Raw genomic sequence first — 27981 nt, 5'->3', positions numbered from 1 at the left:
GAAGAGTGGACCAGCGACCCTTGTAGTGCAACGGACCGACTTCCCAAGTCGAGGCCTCCAGGTATCTATCACGTAGGGACTTGGTTGCCCCCTTTCCGAACGAAATATCCCCCCAAGTGTTGTTCTACCATTTTGGGGACGATGTCATGCTGCGGGCGGAAGAGACGAACCACCCAGGGCTATCTGACTATATGTGTCCTCTGGTAAGGTGTTTAACGCCCAGAAAGATTCCCATTCGTCCTCTGCATCAGACTCTGGTGTTGGTGCTCTAGTCTCCGCAACACGGCTGTCCTCAACACATCCAATATCCAACGGTGGCAATTGGTCACATTGGTTACGGTTGCCGTCATCGGCCTTGTGTAAACTGGACACTGCATCTGCCACGTTCACGGGTGTCTCGTGAGTTGCAGTGGGTAGTGTCGTACTCCCTGCGATCACACAGACACCCTGCGTTGTGACGATGTAATCGCAAGATGCTGGCAACGATACCGAGCTGAATACGATGGAAAGGCGCCTAATCAAGGTAGGTTCATCATTCCCCCCTTCTCCTAGATATCGACGTCTGCCTGTCCGGGTGAGGAATATCCGAGCATTCACCTGGTTAGCCCATACGAGGCCAAGTGATGCCTCCTTTCTATCCTCACCAGGAATGCTGTTAGCGCAACCAAACCACATTGCTTGGTCACGATAACCCATTACCGTGTTGTCCGGAGGTTGGTCGCGTGTGAGAACGTCGGTGACCTCGTTCAGAACCCAAATAGCGATGCGATATCTACTTGCAAGCTGGTGCAGCAGTATGGAGATCTCTGATATTTTTCGAGACCGCCCCACGAGAGTCCTGGGTAGTCGTCTTTGCGATATCATGAAACAGCTCTGCGAGGGCGTCAATGACCACAAGTTTCAAAGGTCTTGAGGTCGGATCGGACAACCGTGTTGAGATATGCTGGGGAAGGAAGGTAGACAAGACGTAGATGAGTTTTTCTATGGTCGGTGTTTGGATGGTTTGGATATTTGAGAGACCACATGTCGAGGGTGAAAGCATGGGATGAGCATCTAGCATCTGTTCCAACCGCGTTGTTTGCAGGCGGGAGGCAACCGTGATATAACATGCAGCTCCGGAAAGGCCGCCAAAGCTTGGAGGTAGTTGGACGAACAGCGATAACTGGAGAGCAAGCTGAGTCTTCCCGGCAGCACTAGCGACCTGTTAGCAACGACTGCAACTGCAGCCACGTCGATGTTTCACCTCTCGCCGGCTGTCTCCCAGATCATGCCAGTTCTGATGCCGCCTCCGAGGAGAGTATCGAGTTCGGCATCCCCGGTAGTAAACTTCTCGTCGTGCTCATCTGCCAAGATGTCCGCGAGGCGTCGCAGGGGCTGCGCCCGTTCTTGACAAATGCGAGCGATGACCTCGTTCGCTTCTTGGGGTGGGATTCGGCAAGCTCTCGAGAGCTCGCTCGGGGTGGCCAGAAGGATGTCTGCGATGTCCTTGAAGCCACCTGTGTACACAATGAAGGCATCGTAACGTGGACAGTACAGTCACTGTACCTTTCGACAGGACTGCCTTCTGTTGGTTTGAGAGTGTCAAAAGTGATTGTACAAGCGGATATTCCATTGTCGAGGCTGTGTACATGCATGGACGCGTTAGATTTTTGATATGGTGACAACCTCGGCGACCCCTTCTCTCCGACGATGATTTCTTGTCTACATCGTCGAGTCTGTCGGGCTTCGACATGTGCACGCCAACTCAGTACTAGAGCTTCAGAAGTTTACACAAATCCTAGCAAGGCACGATACGAGGCGGTCTCTGCCTCGCCCCGAGACATAACCCCGGATCAACGCCGGGTCCTAGATGCTGCATTGCGCGTAGACCAGGCTGGTGAGCTTGCAGCAAACTGGATCTACCGGGGTCAAATGGCAGTCCTGGGAGGTGACCCAAAAATTGGTCCATTAATTCAAGTGAGCCTTCCTATGTTGTTTTAAGTAGCCTTGGGTCTCATGCAATTAGCTACTTAGGAGATGTGGGACCAAGAAAGACACCATCTCGTCGTGATGGATAAGCTGCGGATCCAGCACCAGGTACGACCAACCATCCTTTCTGATGTCGCCAAGGCCACCGGGTTCGGACTTGGTGTTGCCACGGCACTCCTGGGTAAAGAGGCTGCCATGGCTTGCACCGAGGCAGTCGAAACCGTTATTGGGGAGCACTACGATGAGTACGGACGCCTCTCTTCGTGAATTCTTTCACCCGGTGCTCATCCCTTCCCTGACCCTAAAGCCAACTAAAGGATCTCGACTCTCTGTCATCTTCACACCCCAGCATGACGCTCTTGTCAGACGTCATTCGCGAGTTCCGAGACGACGAGCTCGGCCATCTCCACGTCGCGGTAGATCATCATTCCCAGCGTGCACCAGCTCACGCCCTACTTAGTACGGTCGTTGGTTACGGCTGTATGGTGGCCATAGAATTATGCAGAAAATTCTGACGGCTTGGTCTGCATTTTAGCGTATGTAACGTCTAATACTTGCCACAATACACGAACGAACAGCCATAGAATAAATCATGATTGAACGAGTGAATCCCCCTTCCGCTTTCCCGTCCATTTGAACTTGTTCTGCAGAATTCATGTTATCGAGCACATGGCACATCAGGCTAGAGCAAGGACCTACCTGCGTCTCGGAAGCTACGTAGTAGATGACTGATGGAATGAGCACGCAGCCAGTGAAAGTTATCAGGCTAGTGCGACGAGTGAACCTGAAGTGTTTGTATGCATCCTCACGCTGTGACAATGAACAAGTTGGACACATAATAAACGAATGAAACCCACCATGTGGTTCCATCGCTCGATGGCGGGATCGAGCTGTATGAACATATAGGGTCAGCACCTACGATTTTGAACTGCAAACACATTTCCGTACCTGCACAAAGCCTGTACTCAGAGAAAAATACAGTCAGTATCCTGGAAAGAGCATTGAAAGTTCAGCACATACTTGGTACGGCCATGGTGAATGCAGCTGAGCAGGAGTGTTGTTGTGTCTTATTTGTCTTCTCCTCCGCTGTGACACGGTGACAGTTTCAGTGCCAGCTTGACTTTCGTTTTGACCACCATCTTCTCTACTACCCCTCCTATTGCTGACAATGGCTCACAACCGTGATTGGGATAAGGGCAAGGACAGTTGGGGTGACTATGGTTCTTGGGATACCGAAGACAGGCCTGCGAGAGGTCGAGACGACGACTACTATGGCGAGGGTAAACGTCGAAAATATAATAATGGTGTATGTGTTTGCGCACTTGTCGTTTCTTTGAGGTTAACCCTTTCAGCAGGGCTACGAGGCCCAGTCATACGGTGGCCCTGGATATGACAGTTACAGCCAACCTCCGCACAAACAGGATCACGCGCACGACTACACAGACGCTCGACACGGAAAAGGCTTCACGAGTAAGAAACGGCTGGTTCCTAGCGAACCCAGTGCGCACGTCATATTCTTGGGCTTGGACCCAGACTTTTCCGAGGCGGATGTTTGTCGATACACTTCGAATGTTTTCGAATACCAAACTAAATCCATCTTGTGCTCCAGCTGCAGGCTTACCTCTCCAGTCACGGGTGCAACATCGAGTCCGTCACCATAATAAGAGATAGATCAACAGGCAGTTGCCCCCTTCGTATCTGTGTCTGTGCCGTACATTGACATCTATGGCCGTTGGATTTTTGAAGGTTTATCGAAGGGCTTCGGATTTGCCCAATTCGCAAGCGTGGAACATGCTCGCGCTTTCGTGGACCCGTTATTCCCGTTCGTTCAAGTGCCGCCCCCGGCATCACACGGCGCCTCCGCAACTACCGCTTACTACAAAGCGCTTGAGATGGGCCTACCGACTAATGGACGCCGAGTGAAGATTGACTATTCACAGAGCGCACTTCCACATGACAAGGGCCGCGGTCGACAAAACTTGAACGACGGTACTCGGGACATCGGCAATTCTCCAGCTGCTGTGCTACTCTTTCGTGGCCTTGACCCCTTGTCAGGCCCTCAAGCGATAGCTCAAGCAATGATGGGCTCTGCGGGACTCGGCAAGGAAGGTCACAGGGGGATGAAGAGAATAATCCTCATCAAGGATAGGGTTACCTTGGCTAGTTTTCAGTTTGCCTTTGTCGAATTTGTCGACGTGCAGGTGCGGGGGAAAAAACGAAGTAATTGGAGTTGACGCAACTTACTGTCTGCCTCAGGCTGCTTCTGCGGTATTGGCAAACACGATGTCGTCACACATCCATCCGTCAGGCTTTCGCATCTCTGATAAACCCGTCGCTGCTTCTTTTGCACATCCATACTCATTCCAACCCGTGTCAGACGTCATGCTGCGCGATGAAACTGCTGTTCCATCAACAATGAACCTCGGCGGTGTTGATGGGACCTTCGTCAAATATTGGGATGAGTCGGCGACTGTTGCAGTACTTGATTTCAAAGTCGAGGAGCCCTCACCCGCACAAGCACAACATTCCTCTGCTCCTGCGAAGGAGAAAAAGAAAAGGACCAGAGGTATTTATATCTGTCGACCGCATTGTGGATTTCTTGCCTCATTTCTGATCCAGATGATGCTTCCAAAAAGCAACTACTTCCGTCCACGTTACCAGTATCAGACAAGCCAGTGACATTGAATTTCAGTAAGGCAGGGAGTAGCAGTAAGCCCACACCATCATCAGGTCCAAAGGGTCCTGCGCCAGCTTCGCTTGGTTTCTCTGCTGAGGACTTCGCGGGTGACGAGGAAGAAGCAGAGCAAGAATTACCTGTCGAAGAAGATAAAGGTTCCGTGGTTCCCTGTGCGAATATTTGCCAGAGGCGTTGACGATCAGTAGTTATTGCAGCCAAGAAGGTTGCGCCTATGATTGCCAGTAAGAAGGTACGATAGTTTTCAGAACTGGGTTTATGTCTCTTAAATTTGTTCTCTTCAGACCGTGAACAACATACAGAAATGGAATCAGGTTCAAGAAGAACTCAAAGAGGGGCTAGCTCCCCAACCTTCGGTACTTGTTGGCGGTCTCACGCATAAGAACAGGCTCATTGTCACCAGGTCCCTCTCTCACAGACACTGGCAGCAGTCAAGCACGCCATCACTGGGCGCAACGCCCGAACCGACGGAAGAGGAGTTTGAGTTTTCTGACACTGGAACTATGGCTTGTCTCTTGTGTGCGAGGCAATTTAAAAGCACTGAGCAGCTGAAGAGGCACAACAAAGAGTCTGATCTTCACAAGGTCTTCATCACACTCCCTAATGCCTTGTTCTTGCTAATCCATGCCACAGAAGAATTTCAAGGATGCTAATTTACGCGAGGTTGCACGTCAGAAAGCTGTTGCGGCCCGGAGAGCGTCTGCAATGCGGTCAGAGACAGAACCACCAAAGTACCGAGATCGGGCATCCGAGCGTCGCATCATGCACAACCAGCCGGAGGTTCCACTTCCGGAAAACGGTGGCGTAGCTGCGAAAAAGAAGCGTCATGCAGAAGGCCCACCTCCCCCGCCTTCTCCTCCATCACCACCAACTGCTCTGAGCAAGGACGAAAGTAATGTCGGAAATAAGTTGTTGAAGATGATGGGATGGAAGGAAGGTTCCGGATTGGGGACAGACGGCGATGGTCGTGTGGACCCTATGTACGTGTTTTTTTTGGCCATATTGGACATCGTCACGGTTGATTTACTCGTCCAGCCAAACGGCCATATATGCGCAGGGAGTAGGTTTAGGCGCTAGTAAGGCGAAGGAACTTGGAAAGTATGCGGAAGGCTATTCGGGGTACGTGCACATGGTACAGGATGCGGTGGGTTCTGCAGCTATCTTCTTTAAAGGGTCGTTAGTTGAAATGCAAATATTTTTCCAGGCTCGTGAGCGATATGGGGCTTAGCGTGGAGTAACACGGAGCCGGTGACAATTATCTCGTAAACAACATACTGTAATGGGACATTAACGATCCGTTTATTGGATACCGTAGAGGGCTATATTATCGCCTGGGTCATTTTGTTATTTGTCCTATCCCTCTTCTCAGTTGATCCATGTTTTAAGGAGACACGGGTGTCTGTTTAGCCGGCAGTATAAAATGATTGTTGCATACTCGTTTGGGTGAGCTTTACAACTTCCCGCTATCTTCCATGAACAAAGAATCCTCCGCGACGGACAAGCAATGCTTGCCTGGTGTACCATGTGCTGAGTTTCGCAATCCCGAATCGTCGTTTGCCCAGTCACACGTTGTCGAGGATGCAGTTGATATCACGACCTTGGTAAGGTTGGACGCTCAGTGCATGGAGTTTCGCAGGACAAGTTTCATAGATCGTATCTGCTGAAGACAACCCGACACTTCCTGCACTCACGTTTCGCTTTTGGGTCATTGGTATTGGACTAGCGATTTTTGGTATCCCCTCTAGCCTTGTCAAACGCTGTTCCGTTAACAGTTCGTCGTTTAGGTTCTGTACTTTCTGAAATCTACTTCTGGAAACCTCAGGGAACAACTGTCTCCTCTCTCTTCCAGCTCATTATATCGTATGTGCTTGGAAATGCTGTGAGCTTTTTAGGGACCATTTTTGGCTTATCGCCTGACCGTCCAACCATCAGATGCATCATATGATGCCTTCGACCGGTTTCTGGCGACTCCTGAATCCCGGACCATTCAACATCAAGGAGCATACCTGTATTACGGTCATGGCATCAACCGCATCGCTTACTGCGTCGTCCATAGGAATCATCGCTACTCTCGATCTTTTCTACGACATTAGCCTCCATCCCGTTTCCGCGATCCTCCAGACTTTTGCCTCACAGGTTCGTCGTATCGCACATGGGCTCGTTGGCATCCGACTCGTTTCTCATATAGTTAATTGGATACGGTTTTGCTGGCGTGCTTCGGAATTTGCTCGTGTGGCCTACCTACGCTCTGTATCCAAATCAATTACCTTCTATTTCCTTGTTGCAATCAATGCATCTGGGTGGACTCCTTAACCGTCGGAAGATGAAGTATTTTTGGATAGGTACATATAAATTTCATGCGATCCGTCTCGGTTGTTCACAGTGCTTTGATAGTCTTCACTGCCATATTTTGCTGGGTGAGGTCCCTGGGACAGGCTCGATGTCCACTCACTCCGCCAACAGGAAATTGTTCCAACCTGGATGTTCCCTTTGTTGACAGCGGTATCGGCCGTTTGTCTTGTCGATAACGGGAGATCGTCGTTCGTTCGCAACTTGTTTGGTGCAGGATCTTCCAATGAAGGATTAGGTCTCCTGTCCTTTGCGTTCGATTGGACTCTCATTACACAAGCCTATCCACTCTTCTGGCCCCTCCAGACCCAAGTGTCCGCCTGGGTTGGCATTTCATTCTGTTATATTCTCATGAGTGTGTATCCTGCCTTTTCTTTTTCTTTTAGAGTTAACATTGCATATGAACAGTGGTGAGCTACTACAAGGACGTTTTTCAGGGGCACTCTAGAGGACTCCCTTTCATGTCGTCCTCCCTTTTCACTGGGAATGGTTCAACGTACAACCAGACTTCAATACTCGATACTCAATATCAACTCGACTCGCAGAAATATGCGGAAGTGGGTCCTCCGTGAGTCTTGTCGTTCTCACACGTTAGCGTGAGTAACCGTAAGGTAGGTACATGACAACAACTTTCGCAGTCTCCCAATTGGCGGGCTATGCATCCATGGGAGCTGCATTTTCTCATATTATTCTTTGGCACTGGAGGGAACTTTGGGCAGCATTCAAAGACTTCAATTTTCTGAAGACTGGCCAAGAATTTGATGAGTGCGACTAGTTATTGCGATGCTCAGTTTTGTCGTACTGAACCGCGACTCAAGTGTTCATTTCCAAAAAATGAAAGCATACAAAGAGGTCCCACAGTGGTGGTATTTAGTACTTTTCGTAATCTCTCTGACTTTGGCGATTGGCACGGCCTATGCTGATGCCAACTTACTACCTTGGTGGTCTATCATTATGTTCACAGCTATAGGTGGCTTACTTGCTCACTATCTTTGGCGTTGCCGCTAATCGTTTTCCTGCTATGTAGCATTCATAGTTGCAGTCGTCCTGAGTCTCATCTATGCCGTGACTGGGTTTCAGCTATGCACGTGTTCGGTTCTCGTGCAAATTGTTGCGGTGCAGTGAAAAACGACCCCTATCCGCTTACGCTTATTATTATATAGGCATATATTCATCCCCAGCAGCCTATACGGAACATGTACGCCAAGCTGTACGGTTATAACACAGGGTACCAAGCCCTTTACATGGTGGCCGACCTCAAACTAGGTTAGGTGGTTTCTAACGTTAAATGGCATGGGTGGATGCTCATAATAGTTACCAGGGCAATATGCCAAGGTCCCACCCCGTTGTACTTTCGTTGCCCAGCTGAGTGGTACAATTATCGGAGCGAGTATGTGAGTCTTTTCTTTGCGCCCTGAAGATAACTAACGTACGTCAGTTTTCAACTATATTTTATACAAATCAATCGTCGGCGCCCATAGGGAAGACTTACAAAATCGTCTGTGCTTTGCGGAAGTTGTTAATGCAGCTTACCTTGGTTTCTGATAGCAATTGGTACACGGCTTTGGTCGGGTTGGAACGCACAGCAAATCAATTCCGCAGCTATAACTTGGGGCGCGTTGGCAAAGGAACTCTATGCCCCGGGAAAGATCTACTTCCAGGTTTGATGCGATTGTTCTCGCCCAGTACATCGGGTGTGTTGAAACGTAGACAAAGCTTCCGTTAGGGCACCTATATGGATTTCTGGCGCCTTTCCCGTTGTATTTCATGCATCGTTTATATCCAAGGTGAGTGTATCATACTCATACACGGACACGTAATGTCCTTCAACAAATCTCTAGCCAACGCATTTGGTCATACTTGAACATGCCCGTTATTTTGACGTACGCCGGGTGGTTGCCGTATTCCGTTAACGGTGCGTCAGTCTTCAATACACCTATACACCTAAGCTGCTTACGCGACATATCGAAGGGGCGTGGTGGCCAGGGTTCGTCATAGGGCTCGCCAGCCAGTGGTGGGCGAGGACGAGAAGACCGAAATGGTACATGATGTATAACTGTAAGGTTGCCCATCATCTCATATTTATCTTGGTTGTTCACGTCTTCCCTAAGATCTGACGTCTGCTGCCCTAGATGGTGGGTCGTCCATCATTTACTTCATCCTCAACTTCGCAGTCTTTGGTATGGCCATTTCACTTTCTCCGAAATCATCCATCTGAAGGTTAACATAACAGGTGCCGGCGGAAATATCATCAATTTTCCGTACTGGTGGGGCAACCCTGACCCAAGCATTAGCAGCATCGGTGCGCAATAAAATACAAGTTGCCTCCCCGCTTATGATTTGACTAATATTGGCCTAGATCACTGTAAAGTGAGTGGGTACTAGGAAAGTTGATAGTACTAAACCGAAGTGCGATGAGTGTTGTAAAAACCGCGGTTACCTGAAGGCTGGTTGACGGGGCGAATATGTCACCGGTGAATAATCCACGTTGATAATGCAGATTCAGCGTACACAGAACTTCGAAAGTACAGTATAAATAAGAAAAAAACATGTAACGTATTAAGTAAAGGTGGTGTCCGATCCGGTGTCCAGTGTCAATTCTGGTGTACTTGGTCGGGTATTGACAGCCAGTGTCAGATCAGTTTGAGGTTCCCCAGCTTCGCTCAGCGTCTCTGGGATTCGTTTCCGCGCGCGTCTCCTTGGAGCAGTGAAATTGGGAGAAGCAGGCAACGAAGCATCAAAACCATCGGCTTTCAGTTGTGCTAACATGCCTTTGGCTTTGTCGGAAACTGTACTTGTGTCGAGAAGAGGGAGTGCAAGTCTGGCGTCTGGTCTGCGATTTTTACGGTCCTTGCGCACGATCGAGTCACCATTTCGCAGTTTGTCGAGCAAGTTATCTAGCACGGCATTATCCTCTTCGTCAGCAACCGATCGTTGGACATTTGCTCGCTGTATCCTTGACTCCGCCATGGCCTGCTTTCGTCTCTCTGTGGCTTGCTTCTCCTCCGCCGCGCTACGATTCTCTGTCTTGCATTTCTACATCAAAAATTAGGGGGATTCCCAGACTTGGATGCCTCCGCACTCGGCTCACCTTGAATGAGGTAACAAAAGTCTTAAATATTGCAAAGAACTCGGTTGACGATATGTTTTTCTCGTCTTCTCCGTAATAGCGAATGACTTCGGCGAGGCTCGTTTCAGTATGAGAGACGTCATCAGTGAGGTCTTCTAGTTTGGAGCCGGCCCTTCCAACGAATTGCCACATCTGCCGACTGAAGCCGTCGTTTTGGTCGATGTCACTGTAGTAATCGTTGAGTTCTTGACGGATGCGTTTCAATCCCTCGCGAAGCGCGCCCAAGTCTTTCCGTACATCCTGCATGTTCACTGTGCAAATATGAGGGATCCCAACTGATGGTAACACATAGAGAGTTCACCTCTATAAGCCTCAGCGGGTTTAGAGAGCTCATCCAAAAATTCGTCCATGTGAGGGAAATGTTTTTGTATAGTGCGCTCCAGGAAATGCAGAAGGGTCGTATTGTTAACGGATTTTGTGTCCACAAGCTGCTTGTCACTCAGCCAGCATCTAATGGGTCGGTCGTTTTCCTTGCCTTGTTGATGCTACTAATTTTGAAGCCAAACGCCCCGCCCTTGATCCCAGTACCATTCATGTAGTTTCCGATCATGAGGATGAGCTGGTAATACATCAGCCACGAATGTGCGTAGCAAGCACGAGACAGACATTCAACACTTCTTTGAAGTGTTTGGCACGCATCAAGACATCGCAGGCTTCGGCAACCTTTCGTGTGCCCTGCGAACCTTCAACATGAGTCCTGAGCAGGCACAGGGAGAGCTCACATCATCTAGTAACGACCACTGTTCCTCGAATTTGCACTTGTACAGCATTCCTTCAATCCGAGGGCCAAGCCGCTTAATCTGGATGAGCTTGACCATGAGACGATCCGAGCCATGCAAGCCTGCCAACTCCTCTGGTTCTGCATTACGGTACACATTGAGCTTGCCCACCTGCAGTACTCTTGAACAGGTATTTCTCACAGACTTAATATCAAAACCTACCTGTTCTGGGGTTGGAAGTACTGGCTTGAGTTCACGGAGGAAGACTTCAGTGCACATGTCTTGATCAAACTGGCGTATCTTCCGGGCAATTTCCTCTGGTTCGAGCTTCTTCACGCGTTGGATAAGGATCTCTGTAGGGAGTACGAGGGAGATCAGACTGTGATAAAGGATGTTCGGCGAGTCACTTACCAACGCGTTTCTTCGTTTGAGGATCAAGCACACTTTTCAGCTCAGCCTGTTTTTGTCGGGCTTATACAACACATTAGCTTTGACTCGAGTGTAAAGCCTGGAACGCGCCAACCCAGTAAATTGATCATGAGTTGCTTAGCTTTGAAATCTTCCTCCATTTCAACCCAAACACCATCTGCTTGTAGCTTAGCAAGGATCTCTTGTTCCTTTTTCGTGTCTTCATCACTCCAAAGTGTTTTTGCCACCTGCGGCTGAGCTAGTTTATCCCATTGCAGTTGTTTCATTTTAGTATTTGGAGTAAACGGCATATCTTTCCGTGCTGAGACCATTACGCTCAGACCCGCACTCAGTAACATCGACGCTCGTGTAGAGTTAGGGGCGGATGCAACACCCTTCGCTGGCGGCGGCGGCGGAGGTGGTGGTGGAGGTGGTGGAGGGAGAGACGAAGCCGTAGGACGATTTCCTAGGTGACTTGGAGGAGGCGGTGGTGGTGGTGGTGGTGGTGGTGGTGGCGGCGGCGGCGGCGGCGGGGACAACGGTTGTGATGCATCTTCACATGATTCTCGTAGTGGAGGGGACAGGACAGGTGGAGGCGCAGGGATGGCAGGGTCAGTCTCTTCAGAGAGCATTGGGAGGGCCAGGATTGGCGTCGAGCTTGCCGTAGGTAATGACGGTGCACGTCCGTGCGAATGGAGGCGCTGTGCAAGCTGCTCCGTAAAGGTTAACGGTTGTGGACCAGAAGGTGCGGCTTCTGGATTGAAGGAACCAACCAATGGGGCTGAAGCCTCGTGGAGAGTAACATTGAAACCACCTCGCACCGACTGCTCTGATCCGTTCGGAAGACTATGTTGGTCGTTGTGGATGTCCGAGTCAGCATTATGCTTCTCAAATGAATGATCGAGCCCAGAGGACAATAGGTCGGGCGAACGGACTGAGCGAGGTAATAACGCTGCATCACTGGGTACAGGCCGGTTGGCGCGCATTGGAGAGCCTCGAATAGTGCGAGGGCTTGCCATATGCCCGTCTTCCGGAGAGAGCTATGAAATGATTCAGCGTCAGTGGTCATAGCAGTGAGAACTACTCACGATGTTGGCGCCTGCAACTAGCTGGTGTTTAATCTGCTGTTGGACATCTGCCTCGTCGGCATCCATAAACTGGGACTCCCGCTCAATTGGGGAACTCGAATGGTTGGGAGATTTCGTCGAACCACTGGGATTTCTGTCGGCAGTGTAACTCCGTCGCTTTCCATCCGCCTTTTGAGGTGTGGACTTCGAAGATTCCTTCCCAGAGTCGTCAGACCCATCCTCACCTCCGCCGCCACGTTTCTTGTTCCTTCGCTCGCGGCCTTCCAGAATACCAATGGTCTTGGTTCTTTCAAAATGTTTGTTGAGAGTCTCGATGAGTGTTTTGCGGTCCATGGAACCGGAGTTTGCTTCGATGATCTCTTCAGCATCCTTCCCGACCTCCTTTAACATCCTAAACAATTCCATGATTTGGGCTTCCAATTGTGCTATTCTCTCTTCGTATCCAGTTTTCTGTGCCTCAAGCTGGTTTTGGAGGCGCACCGTCGTGTCACGTGCAGTATTGAGTTTCTGTTCGAGGTGGGCCACCTTCTCCTTGAGTTGTCCAACCAGACCGTCAAAACCCTGTGATATCTCCTCCTCCAAGGCTTCTTTCTCCATTTTGAGCTGAAGTGCCTGTGAACGAGCCTTCGCAGCATCGTCCTCGGCCATTTGCAGCCGGTCAACTTCGTTCAATTGTGCGATCAGCTTTCTCACCGAATGTCCCAACCTTTGCTCAGCAGTTCCAAGCTTGTGGTCCATTACTACATCCGTTACGACTAGATCCAACAGTTGGTAATAGTGTACCAGCTGGGAATCCTCTTCTTGGATTAATAATAAATGGCGGAGAATTGAAAGAAAATGGTCCTCTGCACGAGAGCCAACTGTACGAGCCCGTAAAGCCTTCCAGATATCCTCTGCGTTGGCAAAGTCGCGCAATACTCTTTCGTCCTCACGTTCGCGGAGCCGCGACTCGTCCTCCGCCAAAAGGCGTTCGAGGTCATTGAGCTGTTTGTTTATACCAACGACTTCAAGCTCACGGCAGAGTGTAATGATAGACTGAAGTCCAGATGAATCCATACGCGACCGGTGGTCTATTCTGAGATCGAAATCCTTGATAGTGTGCAATATTTGCACGATAAGGGCCACACTGCAGAGCTTTCAGGGATGTTGTCAGGACGTTGGTACACAGGAGGCAGTAAATCGACAGACCGCATAATCAGTCAACGCCGTGTCGCTTCCGCTGGTCTTCCTAATCTCGTCGCTCGCGCCAACAAGGCTACCCATTTTACCTCTCCCTTGAAGGGCAGTTCGTAAAGAGGAAAACCAGTACTCATAACATCCTGCCGGCTGTGCAGTAGATTGGCTTTCACTAAGTGATTTGAACCCATTGATGACGTGGTCCAACGAATCTTCGCTGCAGTGAACGATAGACAGAATAACTTCAGTTATAGTTCGACGAGTAGACAGGCTCGGGGAATTGAGTGAGGAGATGACTTGAGTTACGATGCCCGGGCTTTTAACAGCTTCCCGAACCCTGACCTAATGGAGCTCATTGGATCGATGTAAGAACACTCTGAGTAGATCCTTACATTGTTGTTGAATATCACTTTAAGACACTTGGCAATTTCATGTTCTAGGGCGATGTCGGTAGCATTCCTAGTAGCTTAGTTTTGAATCCCGGAACGATCGAGGTAGCATAGACGTACCTGTTTTCCTTCTTACGACTGATCTGTGTTAAGGCTTGTGCCAGAACCGCGGTACCTCGCCATAAGAGAAAGGATTCAAGCCAGCTGCGATCATTGTGAGCTAAAAAAATAGTCTCAGCCGTATCCCGTCGTACCTATTTTCGTGTCCCCTCAAAGACACCCAGACACTCGACGCCTCCTTCGGTGTAATGGTACCATCCATAAATTTCCTGATATACCATTGAGGAGACCCATCGCCGGTCAGACCAGCGCCGCCTGTCTCGCCCTGCTTCCTGGCCTGTTCCTCTCTGTTTTTCTCCTGTTGCCACCGGATCTGCTCTGCAGCGTAAACCATTTTCCATTTCTGCTCAATGGTGAGGTTAAGATCAACGTTGGATAGGTCCCGCATTTCCGCTACATAAGAGAAAAGAGCCTCAATATCTTCGTCTCTTTCGGGTCGCGGAAATTCAAACTCGTCGCCGTGCTGCTTGTGAAACATTTGAGATAGGTGAGTCGAATGACTGTCTGAGTGGGCTGTCGCACTGGAGAAGCGGGGTGGCCTGTCATATTCCGTGTTTGAGATGTGGTTAGCTCGTAGTATCGTATTCGATGGTGAGACCGGGTGACCAAGCTCAGAACCTGTCGGACTGCGCCTGCCCGATGCAAAAGAGGCTTCGCTCTTCCGATAAGTGTGCGTGATCGTCCTCGAGTCACGACCTGACACAGACGACTGACGCGGTCTGGGTTTCCTCCTGGCAAAGAAATCCATCGCGACCACGACGAACGTGACGCCTGCGAGGCAGGTTTACCAGTGTGATATAGGAAGATGATAACCAAGTTGTCCGATGGCGACCGCTGCTCGGAACGATCTGGAAATCCTAGTGTGAGCTGTACGTTGAAGCTGCCTGCTACCATATTCGGTTGCTCACTTCTCGCTAATAATACAGCCACAGCGCAACAAATTCACATTCACACTGCAGCTAACGGGGATTTCACCGCATCGCATGAGCGCATACATGAAGGTGTCTGATAGAACATCGCTACAGAATCTATGGATTGCCCGAAGGACAAGGATGGTCCAAAAATTGGGGAAGAAGTGGGTCATCAGTTGATCACACCTCGCCACCACGTGCACCGTCATTGCTAACCATACAGTAGTCTTGCGGTCACCAACCAAAGTGAATGACCGCAAGAACTAAGCTGACAACGCTCTCGAAGCCCAAAGACTTCCCCTGGCTTACGACCTACATCCCAGAACATGCACCGCACGAAATGGGCAGCATTTGCACGTTCACCCAGCCATCGCACGACCGAGTGGGTCCCTCCAGCAGCAGCATGGATAGGATAACCCACACATATCGTCTTGCGATCCTCCAGCAGCAGACACCACTAGCAACCACGAAGACCATTGTGACGGGCTCTCAGAGAATGCTAGAACCACAAGCAGTTTCTCGGTGCCTGCATTAGCATAGACAACTTGAGTGAATCATCTTGAACAGACTAGTCGAGACAATACGAGTCCGAGGAACGCATATGGAGGCCCTCCTCTCCTAATCCAGTATCATCGTCCATGGCCTGCCTGTACGGAGGTTCCGCTGAACCAGTCTCTGAGTGAATTCAACGTTACTGCCCTCGAGGACGAACCTCTGTTGCCCCTCCATAGGAAAAGCAGCTGCAGCAAGTAAATGAACAACCCAGGACGCAGATACAACACTGAACAAGGCGGCTGAACCGATGGAAATGATAGAAAATAAAGGAGATTCATTGGTTACCCAACAACGATCCCCAGGAGCGCGCAAGCCATAAACAGACCAGGTGATAGATGACCTGACACAAAAGTAATCTGAATGCGTACAAGACACGTCTTGGAATCCGTAGGCCTGTGAACGGCATAATAGGGAGCCCGGCCACTGGCGTTCAAGTGAGCAAAGTGGATTTACCCTGCTGCCAGCGGACGATGACGGTATGGTAGGACCGAGCTAATAGTGCAAAGCCTGGTCGAAGAATTCCAGGGGCGAGTAGCCGCATCTGCAGGAGTGAGAAACGGTCTAGCTTGGGAGTGGCACAAACAATGCCAGCGAACAAGCACTTTCTTGTACGTACCAACGTTCGACAGTCCACTTTAGCCCCAGCCACGTGTCCATCTCACCAGCCGCCACGAAGCCATGTCGGTGCTGTTATACAAGACACTTCAGGACTCCAATGCCAAGTCCAAGCAATCTCCCAACCGGGGTCGCGTTGGTACTGGGCACAGTCCACGGCACACAAAACCGAGCCAAAAAGTGCCGGGTAGGAAAAGTACGTTAAGCTCTGAAAAGCCCACATACAACTCCAGGAGAATTCGGGCGAAAGCGAACGCGTGCGAGGGCCTGGAAAGCGGAAACTCGCGCAGGGGCCGGAGTACATTCTGCAAATATCCATCCCTCGGAGCGACAAACAGGTGTAATGAGCCGAAAAAGCTCTGTGCGTCACCCAAGTGGGGTAGCCAAAGATGCAGTTGCTCCTAGTCAGTGCGTTCGCAGCTCAGTCGCGCACACGAGCACTTTACGGGACCCGCGACGTCCTTCTAGCATTTACGTTCGACCATGCTGCATCTTCACCTTGCTAAGTACCTCGGCTTTCCGGCACAAACCCAACCCTCTTCACGTTGCAGCTTGACAGATGAAAGCCCGCGAAGGCTTTCTGTACGTCCCGTCCGCTTACGGGTAAGGGTTCACAGGTAAGCACAACCGGGTACTAGTGCGTGCAAGAAGATAGAAGCAGATGAATCGAGGCAGACACGTTCCGGAAAGACGATGGAATGCATGTACAGGACTTCATTGCAGCCAGATTCAGACCAAGATGCGTGCAATCCATGGCACCCGCCAGGACGGTATTGGTCTCTTAGGAGAGACCGCAGAACGCACAACTGCCCTGCCACACGGCGTCGGTCGTGCCGCTTAAGTTCCACAGGCAAAAGGAAAGTCCGCCATTGCCCCAAGACACTTAGGGTTAGAATTCATCCCGTTAGGAATGGATTTTTTGGCTAGAGGTGGCAGCGGCGTGATGGGGGAGAAGGCGACAGTGGTGTGAACGGGCACCCCGGCGACAGAGGTGGTTAGAAAGCGCCGCTCACGGGCTGTTGGGTGTCGTAGGCCAACCCAAAGAGAAGCCACAAGCGCGTTATTTATTGTCCACAGCCACATTGTGACGTGTCACAAAACACGCGGTCACGGTGTCACTACGAGATTTGGGTTACTTGCTTGGCTTTTGATTTCCACCGTGGCCCAATGGCCGAAAACATTTACAGCAAGGGGACGAGGGTCTGGTTCGAGGATAAGGAACACGCTTGGATCTCTGCAGAGGTCACCTCTGTCACTAAGGGAAACGACGATGCCATCAAACTGGTCTTCGTCGATGATCGAGGGAAGGTACGCGCGCTTTAGCTTGTCCCTTCCATAATCAGTCTCGTACCCCGCTCTTCAGGAAATCGTGATCAATACCACGGCAAAAGACATTAGAGATGGAAAGGAAGGCTTGCCTCCCCTGCGAAACCCTCCCTTGTTAGAGACCGCTGACGACTTGGCCACTCTTTCTCACCTGAACGAGCCTTCCGGTGCGTGTTACGCTGCCATGCTGAAACACAATTCTGACGATCTCCTTTAGTTCTGCATACCATTCGGAATCGCTACGGCCAACATAGCATCTATACCTATAGCGGCATCGTACTCATCGCCGTCAACCCTTTCCAACGTGTAACTCTGTATGGACCCGAAGTCATTCAGGCTTACTCTGGTAGAAAGAGAGGGGAGCTTGAGCCCCATCTATTCGCTATTGCTGAGGACGCGTATACCGCCATGGCCAAAGAAGGCATGGGCCAAACTATCATCGTATCGGGTGAAAGGTTCGCCACCCGACACGCGCTCTCATTGCTTCATCTCTTACACAACATTACAGTGGTGCAGGCAAAACTGAATCAGTAAGGTCATTCACCGTGTCATTCTGCACTCACATCTCATCGTGCCCAGGCTAAATTCATCATGCGTTATATTGCTTCCGTCAACCCTCCTGGATCAACAACTAAGTCAAGGACAAAATTTTCCTTGGACGAGTCCAGCGAAATAGAGCGTCAAATTCTTGCCACGAACCCTATCCTTGAATCTTTTGGAAACGCCAAAACGACACGAAATGACAACTCATCGCGTTTTGGCAAGTATATCCAAGTGAGATTACAATCTCCACTCACCCGTCAACTGTGAGTTGATGTGCAAGTCAGATCCTTTTCGATGGAAAACCCGAAATCGTCGGTGCTCGGATCCGCACATATCTCTTGGAGCGGTCACGTATTGTCTTCCAACCCACAACGGAACGGAATTACCATATCTTCTACCAATTGTGCGCAGGCGCTCCCCTGAAGGAACGGAAAGATCTCGGACTAGATACCGACGTAACCAAATTCCATTACCTCAGGCAAGGCGGGTCGACGTCTACACCGATTGTAGGCGTCGATGATGCCGAAGAATTCCGGGCAACTCAGCAAGCACTGTCGACCGTTGGCATCAGTGTCGAAAAACAGTGGGCGGTGTTCAGACTCCTTGCCGCTCTGTTGCATTTGGGAAATGTCAAAATTACACCAACTCGTTCTGAGTGTTCGATTGATGAAGAAGACCCTGCTCTCATTTTGGCAACCCGGTTCCTTGGTATCAATTTGGCCGAGTTTAAGAAATGGACTGTGAAGAAGCAAATTATCACCCGCTCCGAGAAGATCGTCACTTCCCTGAATGCTGGGCAGGCCACGGTGGTTCGGGATAGTGTGGCAAAATTCGTGTATGCCTGTCTGTTCGAGTGGCTTGTCGCTATCGTGAATGAAAGTTTGGCTGGTGAACACGGTGACGCTGCTGAGCGTGCCGAGATGTTTATCGGCGTCTTGGACATCTACGGGTTTGAACATTTTCAAAAGGTACAGCGCTTTCTTCCTTCGTCTGCCTGATTCTGATTGTTTTCATTGTCCTATAGAACTCTTTCGAGCAATTCAGCATAAACTATGCCAACGAGAAGCTGCAGCAGGAGGTTAGCAGAAGTGGCGCATGTTTCGTCCGTCATTGACCGTTCTTGCTCACAGTTCAACTCTCATGTTTTCAAACTCGAGCAAGAAGAGTATATGAAGGAACAAATCAATTGGACCTTCATCGACTTTTCAGACAACCAACCGTGTATCGATGTCATCGAGGGCAAACTTGGCGTTTTAGCATTATTAGATGAAGAGTCCCGCCTGCCTTCAGGCAGCGACGCATCTTTCTTGCAGAAGCTCAACACTCAACTTCTAAAGCCAGCTAACAAAAACGTGTTTAAGAAACCTCGGTTCGGAAATTCATCATTTACAATTGCCCATTACGCCTTGGACGTCACTTATGAAGTTGATTGTTTCCTAGAGAAGAACCGTGATACAGTCCCCGATGAGCATATGACATTAATTGCTGCCACAAAGAACCCTTTCTTGAAGGAAGTCTTGGATGCTGCGCTCGGCTCGGTGAAGGCTATTGACGCACCCCATCCTGGTTCACCTTCTCCATCCGACTCTGGTAGTGGAGGTTCACGGCGTTCTTCGCTAATCCCGGATCCCGGGCGAACTGCTCTCGTCGTGTCAAGTACCGCATCGAAATCAAAGAAGCCTGGTGCAGCTATTAGAAAGCCAACGCAGGGATCAATATTCAAGGCTTCGCTGAATGCACTCATGGACACCCTAAGTATCACGAACGTACACTACATCCGCTGCATAAAGCCCAATGAAGCCAAGAAACCTTGGGAGTTTACCCCTTCCCAGGTACTGGGCCAGCTACGCGCTTGTGGTGTCCTTGAGACTATCCGTATTAGTTGTGCTGGCTACCCATCACGCTGGACGTACGAGGAATTTGCTGAACGGTAGGTTTTTGTCTGTCACTCGTTCAATGTTGTCTGACCGTGAGTTGTCAAGTTATTACATGCTTGTCCCGTCTTCGGACTGGCAACCGATGATACAACGGCTTGAGCTCCAGCCTCTTTGTTCGCTTATCTTGGAGAGGACGATCAATGACCCAGACAAGTACCAGAGCGGGCTCACAAAAATGTTCTTTCGCGCGGGGATGCTTGCTGCTCTCGAGTCTCTGCGCTCTGAGAGACTAAACGCCTTGGCCACCATCATCCAGAAGAATATGCGTAGGCGTATGGCTGTGAAGAATTACATCGAATTGCGTGCAGCTACGATTCGAATTCAGACGTGGTGGCGCGCCATCATGGCAAAGCGACTGGTCGAGTCAATGCGGAAAGATCACGCTGCAAAGCTTCTACAAAAACAAATTCGTTGCTTCATGCAGAGATCATTGTTCCTGCAAATTCGACAATCCGTGACCATGCTCCAGAGCCGTAGGTGGAGACTTATGACACTACAAGTTACAAATCTGACGCCTTTGTACAGGTCTTCGTGGCGTTCAAGCCCGGCGCGTGTACAAGGAATCCAGGTTCTTGCATGCAACCGTTCTCTTACAATCCTTGTTCCGTGGCATGTAAGTATATCATCATCATCATCCAAGCAGTCCACTAATGTCTATTTCCTCAGTCTGTATCGACGCATCTATCGTGGAGACGTCAGACATGTGATATACCTCCAGTCTTGCGTGAGAAGGCGTCTCGCCAAGAAACAGCTCAAACTCCTCAAAGCAGAAGCGCGATCAGTATCTAAATTCAAGGAGATCTCGTACCGTCTGGAAAACAAAGTTGTGGAATTAACGCAAACGCTCCAAAAGAGGACGGAGGAGAAGAAGACTCTTCAGTCTCAACTCACTGAACTTGAGCAACAAATCCAACAGTGGACTTCGAAGCACGAAGAAGCCGATACGAAGGTCAGGTCTCTGCAGACCGCTCTCCAAACCGCCGAAGCTGAACTTTCGCGGCGCGATGAGCTGCTGAAGGCGAAGGCGGATGTAGAGAGACGGTTGGAGGATGCGACCGCAAAGGCAGCTGAGAAAGAAGCGACCATCCAGAAGTTATTGGACGAGATAACGGCCCAGGCTGCTCAACTGCAGTCGCAGGAAAAGGCGTTTGCCAACGGTCCACTTAGAAATACCGAAGATGTTTCGGTCATCGCAACCCTGAAGAACGAAGTCAGTAGTTTACGGGAACAACTTAACCGAGCCAATGCCTACAATGCATTGACAAGGGGTGTGCGCGATCCACCTTCCTCTCCGACATTCGCACCTGCCCTTCGTTCGGAGGCTAACCAGTCGCATGGTGCTACTCTTGCTCTTCCGCTGGCAAACTCTCGCCATCAGCGAAGGCACAGTTCTGCTGGTGTTCTTCTCAATCCGGCCGAGTACCGAACATCCTCGGACGAACTGATGTTGGATGTGAAGAAGAGTCAGGCGCTCAGTCATCGGGCTGCATCGGTAGCCTTCGATGGTGATGACAGCCTGCGGGTGAGAACCAATGGGCTGGCAGACGTTCGCAGTTATGATGACGTTGGAGAGGAGAAGATACGACTTATGCAGGACATTAAGCGCCTCGATGAGGATGTACTGACCGGTTTGATTCGCGGGTTGAAGATCCCTGCGCCAAGCACGACGAATCTTGCTGCTATGAAAGAAATCCTCTTCCCCGCCAACCTCATCAGCCTTATCACCAATGAGATGTGGAAATACGGTCTTATCGCTGAAAGTGAACGCTTCCTTGCGAACGTTATGGAAACTATCCAGGCGCATGTTATGGTAAGCCTTAGAGATGACGCGATAATAACTCTCTAATTTTTGACAGTCGTTCAGCGGTGAAGATGCCATAGTTCCTGGCATCTTCTGGCTCTCAAACGTGCATGAGATGTTCTCCTTCATCTGCGTGGCCGAAAGTGATATGTTGCAAGGTATCGGACCGGGTGAAGAGAACGCCATACGCGAGTTTGACTGGAATGACTACGAGCGGCTTGTCACTGTCGTGAAGCACGACTTGGGAAGCCTAGAGTATAATATCTACCACACTTGGATGCAGGAGACCAAAAAACGCCTTGGAAAAATGGTAATTCCCGCCTTAATCGAGAGCCAGTCTCTGCCGGGATTCACAACGAGCGATGGTGGTGGAAGGCTATTTAATCGCCTGCTAAATTCCAATAGCCAACCGGCGTACAGCATGGACGACATCCTCAATATCCTCAACAAGGTCTGGAAGAGTTTGAAGAGTTACTATACGGAGGAGTCGGTAATACAGCAGGTCTTCACCGAGTTACTGAAGTTAATTGGCGTAACGAGTTTCAATGATCTTTTGATGAGACGAAACTTTTCGTCCTGGAAGCGAGGTATGTCACTGGGCTATCTTCTTGGCTGCGGTCCTCAGTATCCGTTAGCAATGCAAATACAATACAACATCACGCGGCTTCATGAGTGGTGCAAGTCGCACGACATGCCCGAGGGCACACTACACTTGGAGCATCTACAACAAGCTATCAAACTATTGCAATTAAAGAAGGTAAGCGCGGATTCTATAATGCACAGGCCCAGCTAGCTGATAGACAAAACAGGCGACCCCTGCAGACATAGAAATAATATATGACGTTTGCTGGATGCTCAGCCCGATGCAAATACAACGGATGTGCACAAACTACTACGTCGCCGAGTACGAGGTATATCATACTCGCTTGAAATTACTTCATTTACTTTGGTACTGACGATCTACCCAGAGCCCGATATCACCCGAGATTTTGCGTGTCGTCGCTTCCCGTGTGCAAGCAAACGATCGTAACGATCATCTACTTCTCTCACCAGAAACGGAGGACGTGAGCCCATTTGAGCCACCTTATCCCCGCGAAGTCTCGGGTCTCGAGACGTATGTTCCGGCGTACTTGAATGTCTCTCACCTACGCAGGCTGGCCGCCTTGGTCGCATAGTCTCTCCTGTTTTTTCGGTGTATGGCGATGTCCCCAGTACCACGCGGCGACTTTTCTTTCTTGTGTTTCCTTTTATGCTATGTACTGTTGTGCTTTCGACTCCATAAATCATCTTCGAGGCAGTTGTCATTTAATTCGAAAGAAAATGTTGTCATAACATTATACCAGGCGAATCTACGAAATCTATCAGGCATTCGACGAGCGGCGCAATGTTAAACTCGAAGCATCGGCAACGTGATCTGACAGGGGCAGATGATCTGGCAACTCCAATAAATCATCCGTCCTATGCAACGTTAGTGACTACATAAGATGCGTTTAATGTGATACAAGATCCTGTTTTAATTCTACGAGGCTCACCGATGCTTTTGAGAGCGGGATATCAAACCGATTCGCAAGAAGATCCAAAGCCCTACCAACGACGATGGACTGCAGCAGCTTAGAGGCGAACATCATGCAAATAAGAAAACGTGCTGTACTTGCCTTTTGAAACCAAAAGATACCTTCCCTGCGTGGCTGACTGGAACCATCCACTTCGTAGCATACGCTTACATGGACGCGTTGCTCTACGGGAATGAGAGAACCATTGTCCTTGGGATCTCCTCGAATGGATTTAAGACGCATCTTCATCGCGTTTGCCTTCTGCAATTGTGCCGACTTTGTACGGTTTGAGGAACTTTGTCGCACCGCCATAGGTGTATAGGATGGTCTAGCCTTTGAGAGGAGTGGCGAAAGAGACTGAGTTGGTTCACGGTTCACTTGGCTCACTCGGTTGATTAAACCAGAGCATGTGTGCGATTCCTGATGACGATGACTATGATGGTGTGGGTGAAGCAGGAACATGGGAAACCTAGAGGTCGACTTACTGAACACAGAAGGAAAGCCCGCAAGCTAGGCAACCTGCGGCAGGAGTCCGTTCGTCACCCACCCCACCAGTCCAGGAGGTGAGTAAGGGATTATTACAACCTGACAGGGTGCACCTGGCTCGTCCTGCGGTCAAACTTTGTGGAGTCACTACGGGTTTCCGGGAAGCCGTGCAGTTATGGGAATCTGGCGATATATGAAACCTGCAGAAGCTTCGGAGACAATCGCATTGAGTAGGTAAAAAATCCCGTTCATTGCAGGACGCCAGAGCACAATGCACGCCTATTGCGTCCAGGTCCATATGAGCGGTGAGCACGCCGAGTGCCAGCAGGCGACAGCAGAGTCCTTGGCAGTTACGTAATCAGCGAGCTGTAGTCCTCGCTCCCCACTCCCCGCAGCCAACGCCGTTCCAGTCGTCACCACTGTGTCCCCTATGAATATAATTGTACGTCTTTCTTTATGCTTCGCTTGTACCTGCAACGTACTCAATCCACCAGGAAACACTGTTTGGTAGGACCATTACACCTGCTGAGCGACTTCGCCAGCACCAGCGGGCCCTTACAAAGGCCCAACGAGAGCTTGACCGAGAACGAGGGAAACTCGAGCAAAGTGAGAAGAAGCTAGTTGGAGATATCAAGAGAAGCGCAAAGGCAGGCCAAATGGTGCGTGCTGTGCATCTTCCAGCGACCTCGTTTGCAATGTCCTCAAGTAGAACGCGTGTAAAGTCATGGCTAAGGACCTTGTCCGTACTCGGCGATATGTTCAGAAATTCTATCAGATGAGGACACAACTGCAAGCCGTTAGCCTGCGGATACAGACCCTCAGAAGTAATCAACAGATGGCAGAAGCCATGCGAGGTGCAACACGGGTATGTTAGGTGCAGCTTACGCCAATTTTTGTAACTGTGTTAAACAGTTTACTAGGCCATGGCATCCATGAATCGGGGTCTCAATTTACCTGCAATACAAAAGATCATGAATGACTTTGAGAAGGAGAGTTCAATGATGGATATGAAAGAAGAGATGATGTCAGATGCTGTGGACGATGTCATGGATGATGAACTTGAAGATGAAGAGGAGGAAGGGGATAAGATCTTAAAGCAAGTTCTAGACGAGATAGGTGTCGACCTTTCTCAGCAGGTAGGAAGTTGTACAAGCGAATCATCTTGCGCTGACGCCGACGCACACAGCTTACCGAAGCTCCTGTAGGCTTAGGAGCAATTTCCTCCCAAGCGACCGAAAGTCGGAGGGCGGTTGCTATTGGGGAGTCTGCTGCACCACCACCACCACATGGCGACGAAGGTATATCTGACGAAGACGCCCTCCAAGCCCGCCTGGATGCTTTACGGCGAGGATGACGATTTGATGACCCATCACATATGTTGTGCGACAGCGATACATCATCCTATATCTTGAGACCCACTATGCTCTTGGCTTCCTGGATACTTAATCTCCAGGGGACCCCTGACCCATTGTAGAACGCTTCCACATCTTCACCCTAGATGATTTCCAAATCAGACACGTCTAGGTGTGCAATGCGTTCGGTGACCTTACATTATCCAAATTCAGGAGCAACGAGATTTGCTGTAAGCGTACAAATTTCTCTCGAATATCACCGAATGTCGTTTGAGACGACAGATATGCTATGATGGATCGGAGGTCTCGATCAAAAAGCACGGCACCCAACTTGCAAAGTTATTGGATTGCCCAAAGAAGGTCTACACAGGCTCACCTCGGAGAAATGAAGCGTCAAAATATGTTTCTCCCATGGACGAAGGATGGTATCCAAGGCCAAACCAAATAATACCCGGTAGTTGTTCTCAGTGAATGTGCCCTATCCATATTGGTATAGCGAAAAAGCCTTCATCGAAAGAGCTCACTTTATAGCCGTCTGCTAACCCCTCCCAGAGTTTAGTGAAGCGCTTCCGGATGACGCCTTGATGTTCCGCATTCCCGTAATTGCTTTCGTCTAGGATATATGAAACGTCTTTGTACACATCGGGGATGAGGGTGCGCAGTTTAGTGCGCATCAGCTGGTTGAACAGTTGTTCTATGCCAGTCTAGCAGTGACCTGTCAACTACTACCCTCATAAGTGAGGAGAGAGCCTAACTTTGAGTGTTGCGGCAAATTTTGCAGTCGACCTAGACAGGCTCATTATTGCTGATTTGACTCCTTGTTGTTCAACATCTAGGTATAATTGTGTACCTGCAGGATGGGCCAAAAGGTCTTTTATCAGTCTGTCTATATGGGATAACGAAATGTCCAGGTCATTTAGCAGAATCTTCTTAGCGGGTCAAACACTGGTGGGCGGGAGGGACAACAACATACCACAAGGGACAACCGACTCTCCCGCTCGGGCTTCTCCGGACGGACAGAAGAACTGCCAGCATTGCGGTAAGTATCATCCAACTTGCTCTTTATTCCCCCTGCGTAATCCCGGTCTATCACCTCCCTCAGGATGGCTGTGGTGCTTTCGACAGTTTTGAGGGAGCCAGCTGAAAGCAATCGAGTATAGACAGTTTTGAGCATGTAGAAAACGTCATCGGGTGCAGTGGTAACTGGGGGAGCTTGTGAAAAATCACATGTGGAAAGTCGGTGAGCCTGTCAACACCACTGAGAAATCTAAACACTAGGATACGCAAGGCTACTGACTTTGTCTATAATTGCGCGAATATACCAGATCTCCAACGGGATGTAGCAAGAGGAAAGCAATTCATCAAAGTCTTTCTGCGAAGAAGTATTCTCCAATAAGCGGACTTGCTCGGAAAGTTGCATTGAGTTGCGGGGGTCCCCGTTTCCTTCAGGGACTTTCGAAAGGTCCTCAGAAAATTCCTTATGCTGTAGGCTTGTTAGAAAGGATCATGTGTACATTCGACGGAGCTACGAACCTGTAGTTGTTCCACGAGAAATTTTCGGAACAAACTCCAACGACCACACATTCCAGCTATCTCAGACAAGATCTTATCAATCTCACGTGGATTAGGGCTATCCTCCTCATTAGCAGTATTCGAGTGCTGTTTGCGAAGAGTGTTCAATGCGAGTGGGGAACTTCCTATGACCGATAACTGGAAACTTTGTAAGGTCAGAAAGCCAATCTGGGCGAACGTGTTCACCTTCTTCCCAATGGACCGGTCTTCTCGCCAACTAGATAGGGTACTTTGCACTACGCGATCACACTCTTCCAGTAGTTGTTCGACGACACTTTGCATTTTCCCTTTTCCATAGTACTTCTCAACCACTGGTTGGTGCTGGTCCACTATCATCGCCACATTCTCAAAGAGTGCAGTAAGAACCGTGACGTGGTACAGCGGAGAAGCAACTGTGTGCGGATGAGGGACACGGGATCGGAGCACTGAAGGAACTGCTCACTGTTTGCAGAAGTCGGTGCCCTAACCCGGACCAGGTCAACGACAAAGGATGCGTACGCTGTCAGACCTTCTGCCTCCCACCCGATTAGTGGGAAAAGCTTGAAGTAGCGGCTCGTGGCGGCAGCATCGCGGGAACGAGAAGCATGAGCGAACTGTTTCAAGAAGACTGACAACAACTGTTCTCTTGCAATCTGAAGAGTCTGGGATGGTGGGAGATGGTTTTCAACTGTTGGCTGGAATATGGTGAGCATTGTTGAATACGGTCGTTGCTGGGGACATACCACTACAGCTTCAGCAAAAGGGCCAGAGATGACTTCTGGAGGGAGCATCATGGCCCTAGCACAATGTCTGGTTGCTGACTCCCAATCTTGAGTTTCAATGCATGCCTGCAGTTGCATGAGAGAAGACTGAGGAAACCTGCTAAGCAACCATCTTCCAGGCGGGGAGGATAGGTAACATACTTTGAGTTCCATAACTTGTCCAACCCGGTCTACTGCCTGTGAAATGCGGCCCATTTCTTGATCCAGGGCCTTGACACGCCCGCCTACGCGCTCTGCAGTGCGGGCAGTAGATGACACCTTGTCGACAAGGCGGCTAGACTCGCCATGGAGGTCTTCCAAGGACGGGATGAGTGACTGGAACAGTTGGAGGGACTCTGTTATGGAGTCGCGATCTGAAAGCACCTCAGTCAGAGAAGCGGACAGCTCGGCCTCTTCTGACTGGTAATACGAGAGACATGACAGGATGTCCCCGAGGTTGGTGAGGTGTCTTGGATCTCTGCGCGGTGTTTGTGCAGCACTACTGGACTGTTCGTTCGCAGGTGGCTTTGATACTGCCATGGTGGACC

At 49.9% G+C, this 27981-nt stretch overlaps 10 protein-coding genes across 10 annotated transcripts; 5 read left to right on the top strand and 5 right to left on the bottom strand.

Annotated features, from left to right (window-relative positions):
* Window positions 1–144: 144 nt before the first annotated feature.
* Window positions 145–1612, bottom strand: F5J12DRAFT_888844 (P-loop containing nucleoside triphosphate hydrolase protein; the record flags this gene model as incomplete). The annotated part of the gene is made up of 4 exons (XM_051747288.1): window positions 145–783; window positions 824–1193; window positions 1244–1496; window positions 1546–1612. 4 exons carry the CDS (start codon window positions 1610–1612, stop codon window positions 145–147), a joined length of 1329 nt encoding a protein of 442 aa, XP_051603346.1.
* Window positions 1613–1640: 28 nt separating this feature from the next.
* Window positions 1641–2491, top strand: F5J12DRAFT_373081 (COQ7 protein). The gene is made up of 3 exons (XM_051739086.1): window positions 1641–1956; window positions 2014–2213; window positions 2276–2491. The coding sequence occupies exons 1-3, from the start codon at window positions 1690–1692 to the stop codon at window positions 2481–2483; spliced, it is 675 nt and encodes a 224-aa protein (XP_051603345.1). The 5' UTR covers window positions 1641–1689; the 3' UTR covers window positions 2484–2491.
* Window positions 2492–2558: 67 nt separating this feature from the next.
* F5J12DRAFT_888842 (uncharacterized protein) lies at window positions 2559–3001 on the bottom strand (the record flags this gene model as incomplete). Its single annotated transcript, XM_051747287.1, has 5 exons — window positions 2559–2612; window positions 2668–2778; window positions 2826–2858; window positions 2917–2927; window positions 2989–3001. The coding sequence occupies 5 exons, from the start codon at window positions 2999–3001 to the stop codon at window positions 2559–2561; spliced, it is 222 nt and encodes a 73-aa protein (XP_051603344.1).
* Window positions 3002–3086: 85 nt separating this feature from the next.
* F5J12DRAFT_804439 (uncharacterized protein) lies at window positions 3087–6100 on the top strand. Its single transcript, XM_051744498.1, has 12 exons — window positions 3087–3274; window positions 3324–3518; window positions 3578–3647; window positions 3715–4169; window positions 4225–4534; window positions 4588–4800; window positions 4852–4895; window positions 4948–5019; window positions 5095–5247; window positions 5297–5643; window positions 5699–5807; window positions 5868–6100. The coding sequence occupies exons 1-12, from the start codon at window positions 3137–3139 to the stop codon at window positions 5889–5891; spliced, it is 2130 nt and encodes a 709-aa protein (XP_051603343.1). The 5' UTR covers window positions 3087–3136; the 3' UTR covers window positions 5892–6100.
* A 35-nt stretch (window positions 6101–6135) lies between these two features.
* Window positions 6136–9671, top strand: F5J12DRAFT_959200 (OPT oligopeptide transporter protein-domain-containing protein; the record flags this gene model as incomplete). Its single annotated transcript, XM_051749910.1, has 20 exons — window positions 6136–6264; window positions 6314–6395; window positions 6448–6542; window positions 6596–6799; window positions 6852–7005; window positions 7058–7080; window positions 7127–7367; window positions 7421–7580; window positions 7628–7777; window positions 7831–7982; window positions 8040–8128; window positions 8176–8278; window positions 8334–8402; window positions 8451–8510; window positions 8561–8673; window positions 8729–8799; window positions 8854–8927; window positions 8984–9070; window positions 9124–9192; window positions 9246–9671. The coding sequence occupies 20 exons, from the start codon at window positions 6136–6138 to the stop codon at window positions 9323–9325; spliced, it is 2205 nt and encodes a 734-aa protein (XP_051603342.1). The 3' UTR covers window positions 9326–9671.
* F5J12DRAFT_959198 (uncharacterized protein) lies at window positions 9248–14790 on the bottom strand (the record flags this gene model as incomplete). Its single annotated transcript, XM_051749909.1, has 14 exons — window positions 9248–10048; window positions 10104–10393; window positions 10444–10592; window positions 10649–10701; window positions 10749–10817; window positions 10865–11032; window positions 11084–11214; window positions 11273–11332; window positions 11385–12309; window positions 12358–13491; window positions 13546–13875; window positions 13926–13992; window positions 14043–14126; window positions 14177–14790. The coding sequence occupies 14 exons, from the start codon at window positions 14788–14790 to the stop codon at window positions 9572–9574; spliced, it is 4551 nt and encodes a 1516-aa protein (XP_051603341.1). The 3' UTR covers window positions 9248–9571.
* A 2478-nt stretch (window positions 14791–17268) lies between these two features.
* On the top strand, window positions 17269–23029 carry F5J12DRAFT_804401 (myosin 5). The gene is made up of 15 exons (XM_051744497.1): window positions 17269–17431; window positions 17487–17616; window positions 17667–17904; window positions 17958–17979; window positions 18029–18223; window positions 18277–18960; window positions 19017–19070; window positions 19123–19922; window positions 19975–20402; window positions 20455–20542; window positions 20596–21739; window positions 21786–22317; window positions 22366–22487; window positions 22540–22641; window positions 22699–23029. The coding sequence occupies exons 1-15, from the start codon at window positions 17291–17293 to the stop codon at window positions 22903–22905; spliced, it is 4887 nt and encodes a 1628-aa protein (XP_051603340.1). The 5' UTR covers window positions 17269–17290; the 3' UTR covers window positions 22906–23029.
* On the bottom strand, window positions 23030–24129 carry F5J12DRAFT_804399 (uncharacterized protein). The gene is made up of 4 exons (XM_051744496.1): window positions 23769–24129; window positions 23386–23716; window positions 23263–23331; window positions 23030–23205 (listed from the first exon to the last, which is right to left on the bottom strand). The coding sequence occupies exons 1-4, from the start codon at window positions 24065–24067 to the stop codon at window positions 23092–23094; spliced, it is 813 nt and encodes a 270-aa protein (XP_051603339.1). The 5' UTR covers window positions 24068–24129; the 3' UTR covers window positions 23030–23091.
* F5J12DRAFT_372393 (vacuolar sorting protein DID4) lies at window positions 24121–25267 on the top strand. Its single transcript, XM_051739083.1, has 5 exons — window positions 24121–24211; window positions 24264–24428; window positions 24479–24634; window positions 24690–24905; window positions 24956–25267. Exons 1-5 carry the CDS (start codon window positions 24200–24202, stop codon window positions 25121–25123), a joined length of 717 nt encoding a protein of 238 aa, XP_051603338.1. The 5' UTR covers window positions 24121–24199; the 3' UTR covers window positions 25124–25267.
* On the bottom strand, window positions 25171–27973 carry F5J12DRAFT_714801 (COG4 transport protein-domain-containing protein; the record flags this gene model as incomplete). The annotated part of the gene is made up of 12 exons (XM_051740909.1): window positions 25171–25263; window positions 25320–25451; window positions 25498–25599; window positions 25646–25825; window positions 25877–26047; window positions 26095–26367; window positions 26419–26598; window positions 26655–26831; window positions 26880–27085; window positions 27136–27367; window positions 27416–27541; window positions 27596–27973. The coding sequence occupies 12 exons, from the start codon at window positions 27971–27973 to the stop codon at window positions 25171–25173; spliced, it is 2250 nt and encodes a 749-aa protein (XP_051603337.1).
* Between the last annotated feature and the right edge of the window lie 8 nt (window positions 27974–27981).

The sequence above is a fragment of the Pisolithus orientalis genome, assembly GCF_024613125.1.
Source record: "Pisolithus orientalis strain OTSU chromosome Unknown F5J12scaffold_4, whole genome shotgun sequence".
NCBI lineage: Eukaryota > Fungi > Basidiomycota > Agaricomycetes > Boletales > Pisolithaceae > Pisolithus > Pisolithus orientalis.
Note: the sequence above shows the minus strand (reverse complement) of the source record. Positions and strands in the feature narration are given on the sequence as shown.

What these genes read in the sequence shown, in the direction of transcription:
- F5J12DRAFT_373081 (XM_051739086.1), top strand. Translation starts at nt 1,690, where the DNA reads ATGATTTCTTGTCTACATCGTCGAGTCTGTCGGGCTTCGACATGTGCA. An exon ending in AAATTGGTCCATTAATTCAA is followed by an intron (nt 1,957 to 2,013) that starts GTGAGCCTTCCT and finishes TTAGCTACTTAG; the next exon opens with GAGATGTGGGACCAAGAAAG. An exon ending in ATTGGGGAGCACTACGATGA is followed by an intron (nt 2,214 to 2,275) that starts GTACGGACGCCT and finishes CTGACCCTAAAG; the next exon opens with CCAACTAAAGGATCTCGACT.
- F5J12DRAFT_804439 (XM_051744498.1), top strand. Translation starts at nt 3,137, where the DNA reads ATGGCTCACAACCGTGATTGGGATAAGGGCAAGGACAGTTGGGGTGAC. An exon ending in GTCGAAAATATAATAATGGT is followed by an intron (nt 3,275 to 3,323) that starts GTATGTGTTTGC and finishes CCCTTTCAGCAG; the next exon opens with GGCTACGAGGCCCAGTCATA. An exon ending in GGCTAGCTCCCCAACCTTCG is followed by an intron (nt 5,020 to 5,094) that starts GTACTTGTTGGC and finishes CACTGGCAGCAG; the next exon opens with TCAAGCACGCCATCACTGGG.
- F5J12DRAFT_804401 (XM_051744497.1), top strand. Translation starts at nt 17,291, where the DNA reads ATGGCCGAAAACATTTACAGCAAGGGGACGAGGGTCTGGTTCGAGGAT. An exon ending in ATCATCGTATCGGGTGAAAG is followed by an intron (nt 17,905 to 17,957) that starts GTTCGCCACCCG and finishes ACAACATTACAG; the next exon opens with TGGTGCAGGCAAAACTGAAT. An exon ending in GTTTTGGCAAGTATATCCAA is followed by an intron (nt 18,224 to 18,276) that starts GTGAGATTACAA and finishes TGTGCAAGTCAG; the next exon opens with ATCCTTTTCGATGGAAAACC.
- F5J12DRAFT_804399 (XM_051744496.1), bottom strand. Translation starts at nt 24,067, where the DNA reads ATGGACCTGGACGCAATAGGCGTGCATTGTGCTCTGGCGTCCTGCAAT. An exon ending in GGGCTTTCCTTCTGTGTTCA is followed by an intron (nt 23,717 to 23,768) that starts GTAAGTCGACCT and finishes ACACCATCATAG; the next exon opens with TCATCGTCATCAGGAATCGC. An exon ending in GTATCTTTTGGTTTCAAAAG is followed by an intron (nt 23,332 to 23,385) that starts GCAAGTACAGCA and finishes AAGCTGCTGCAG; the next exon opens with TCCATCGTCGTTGGTAGGGC.
- F5J12DRAFT_372393 (XM_051739083.1), top strand. An exon ending in GCGCAAAGGCAGGCCAAATG is followed by an intron (nt 24,429 to 24,478) that starts GTGCGTGCTGTG and finishes GTCCTCAAGTAG; the next exon opens with AACGCGTGTAAAGTCATGGC. An exon ending in GTGTCGACCTTTCTCAGCAG is followed by an intron (nt 24,906 to 24,955) that starts GTAGGAAGTTGT and finishes CGACGCACACAG; the next exon opens with CTTACCGAAGCTCCTGTAGG.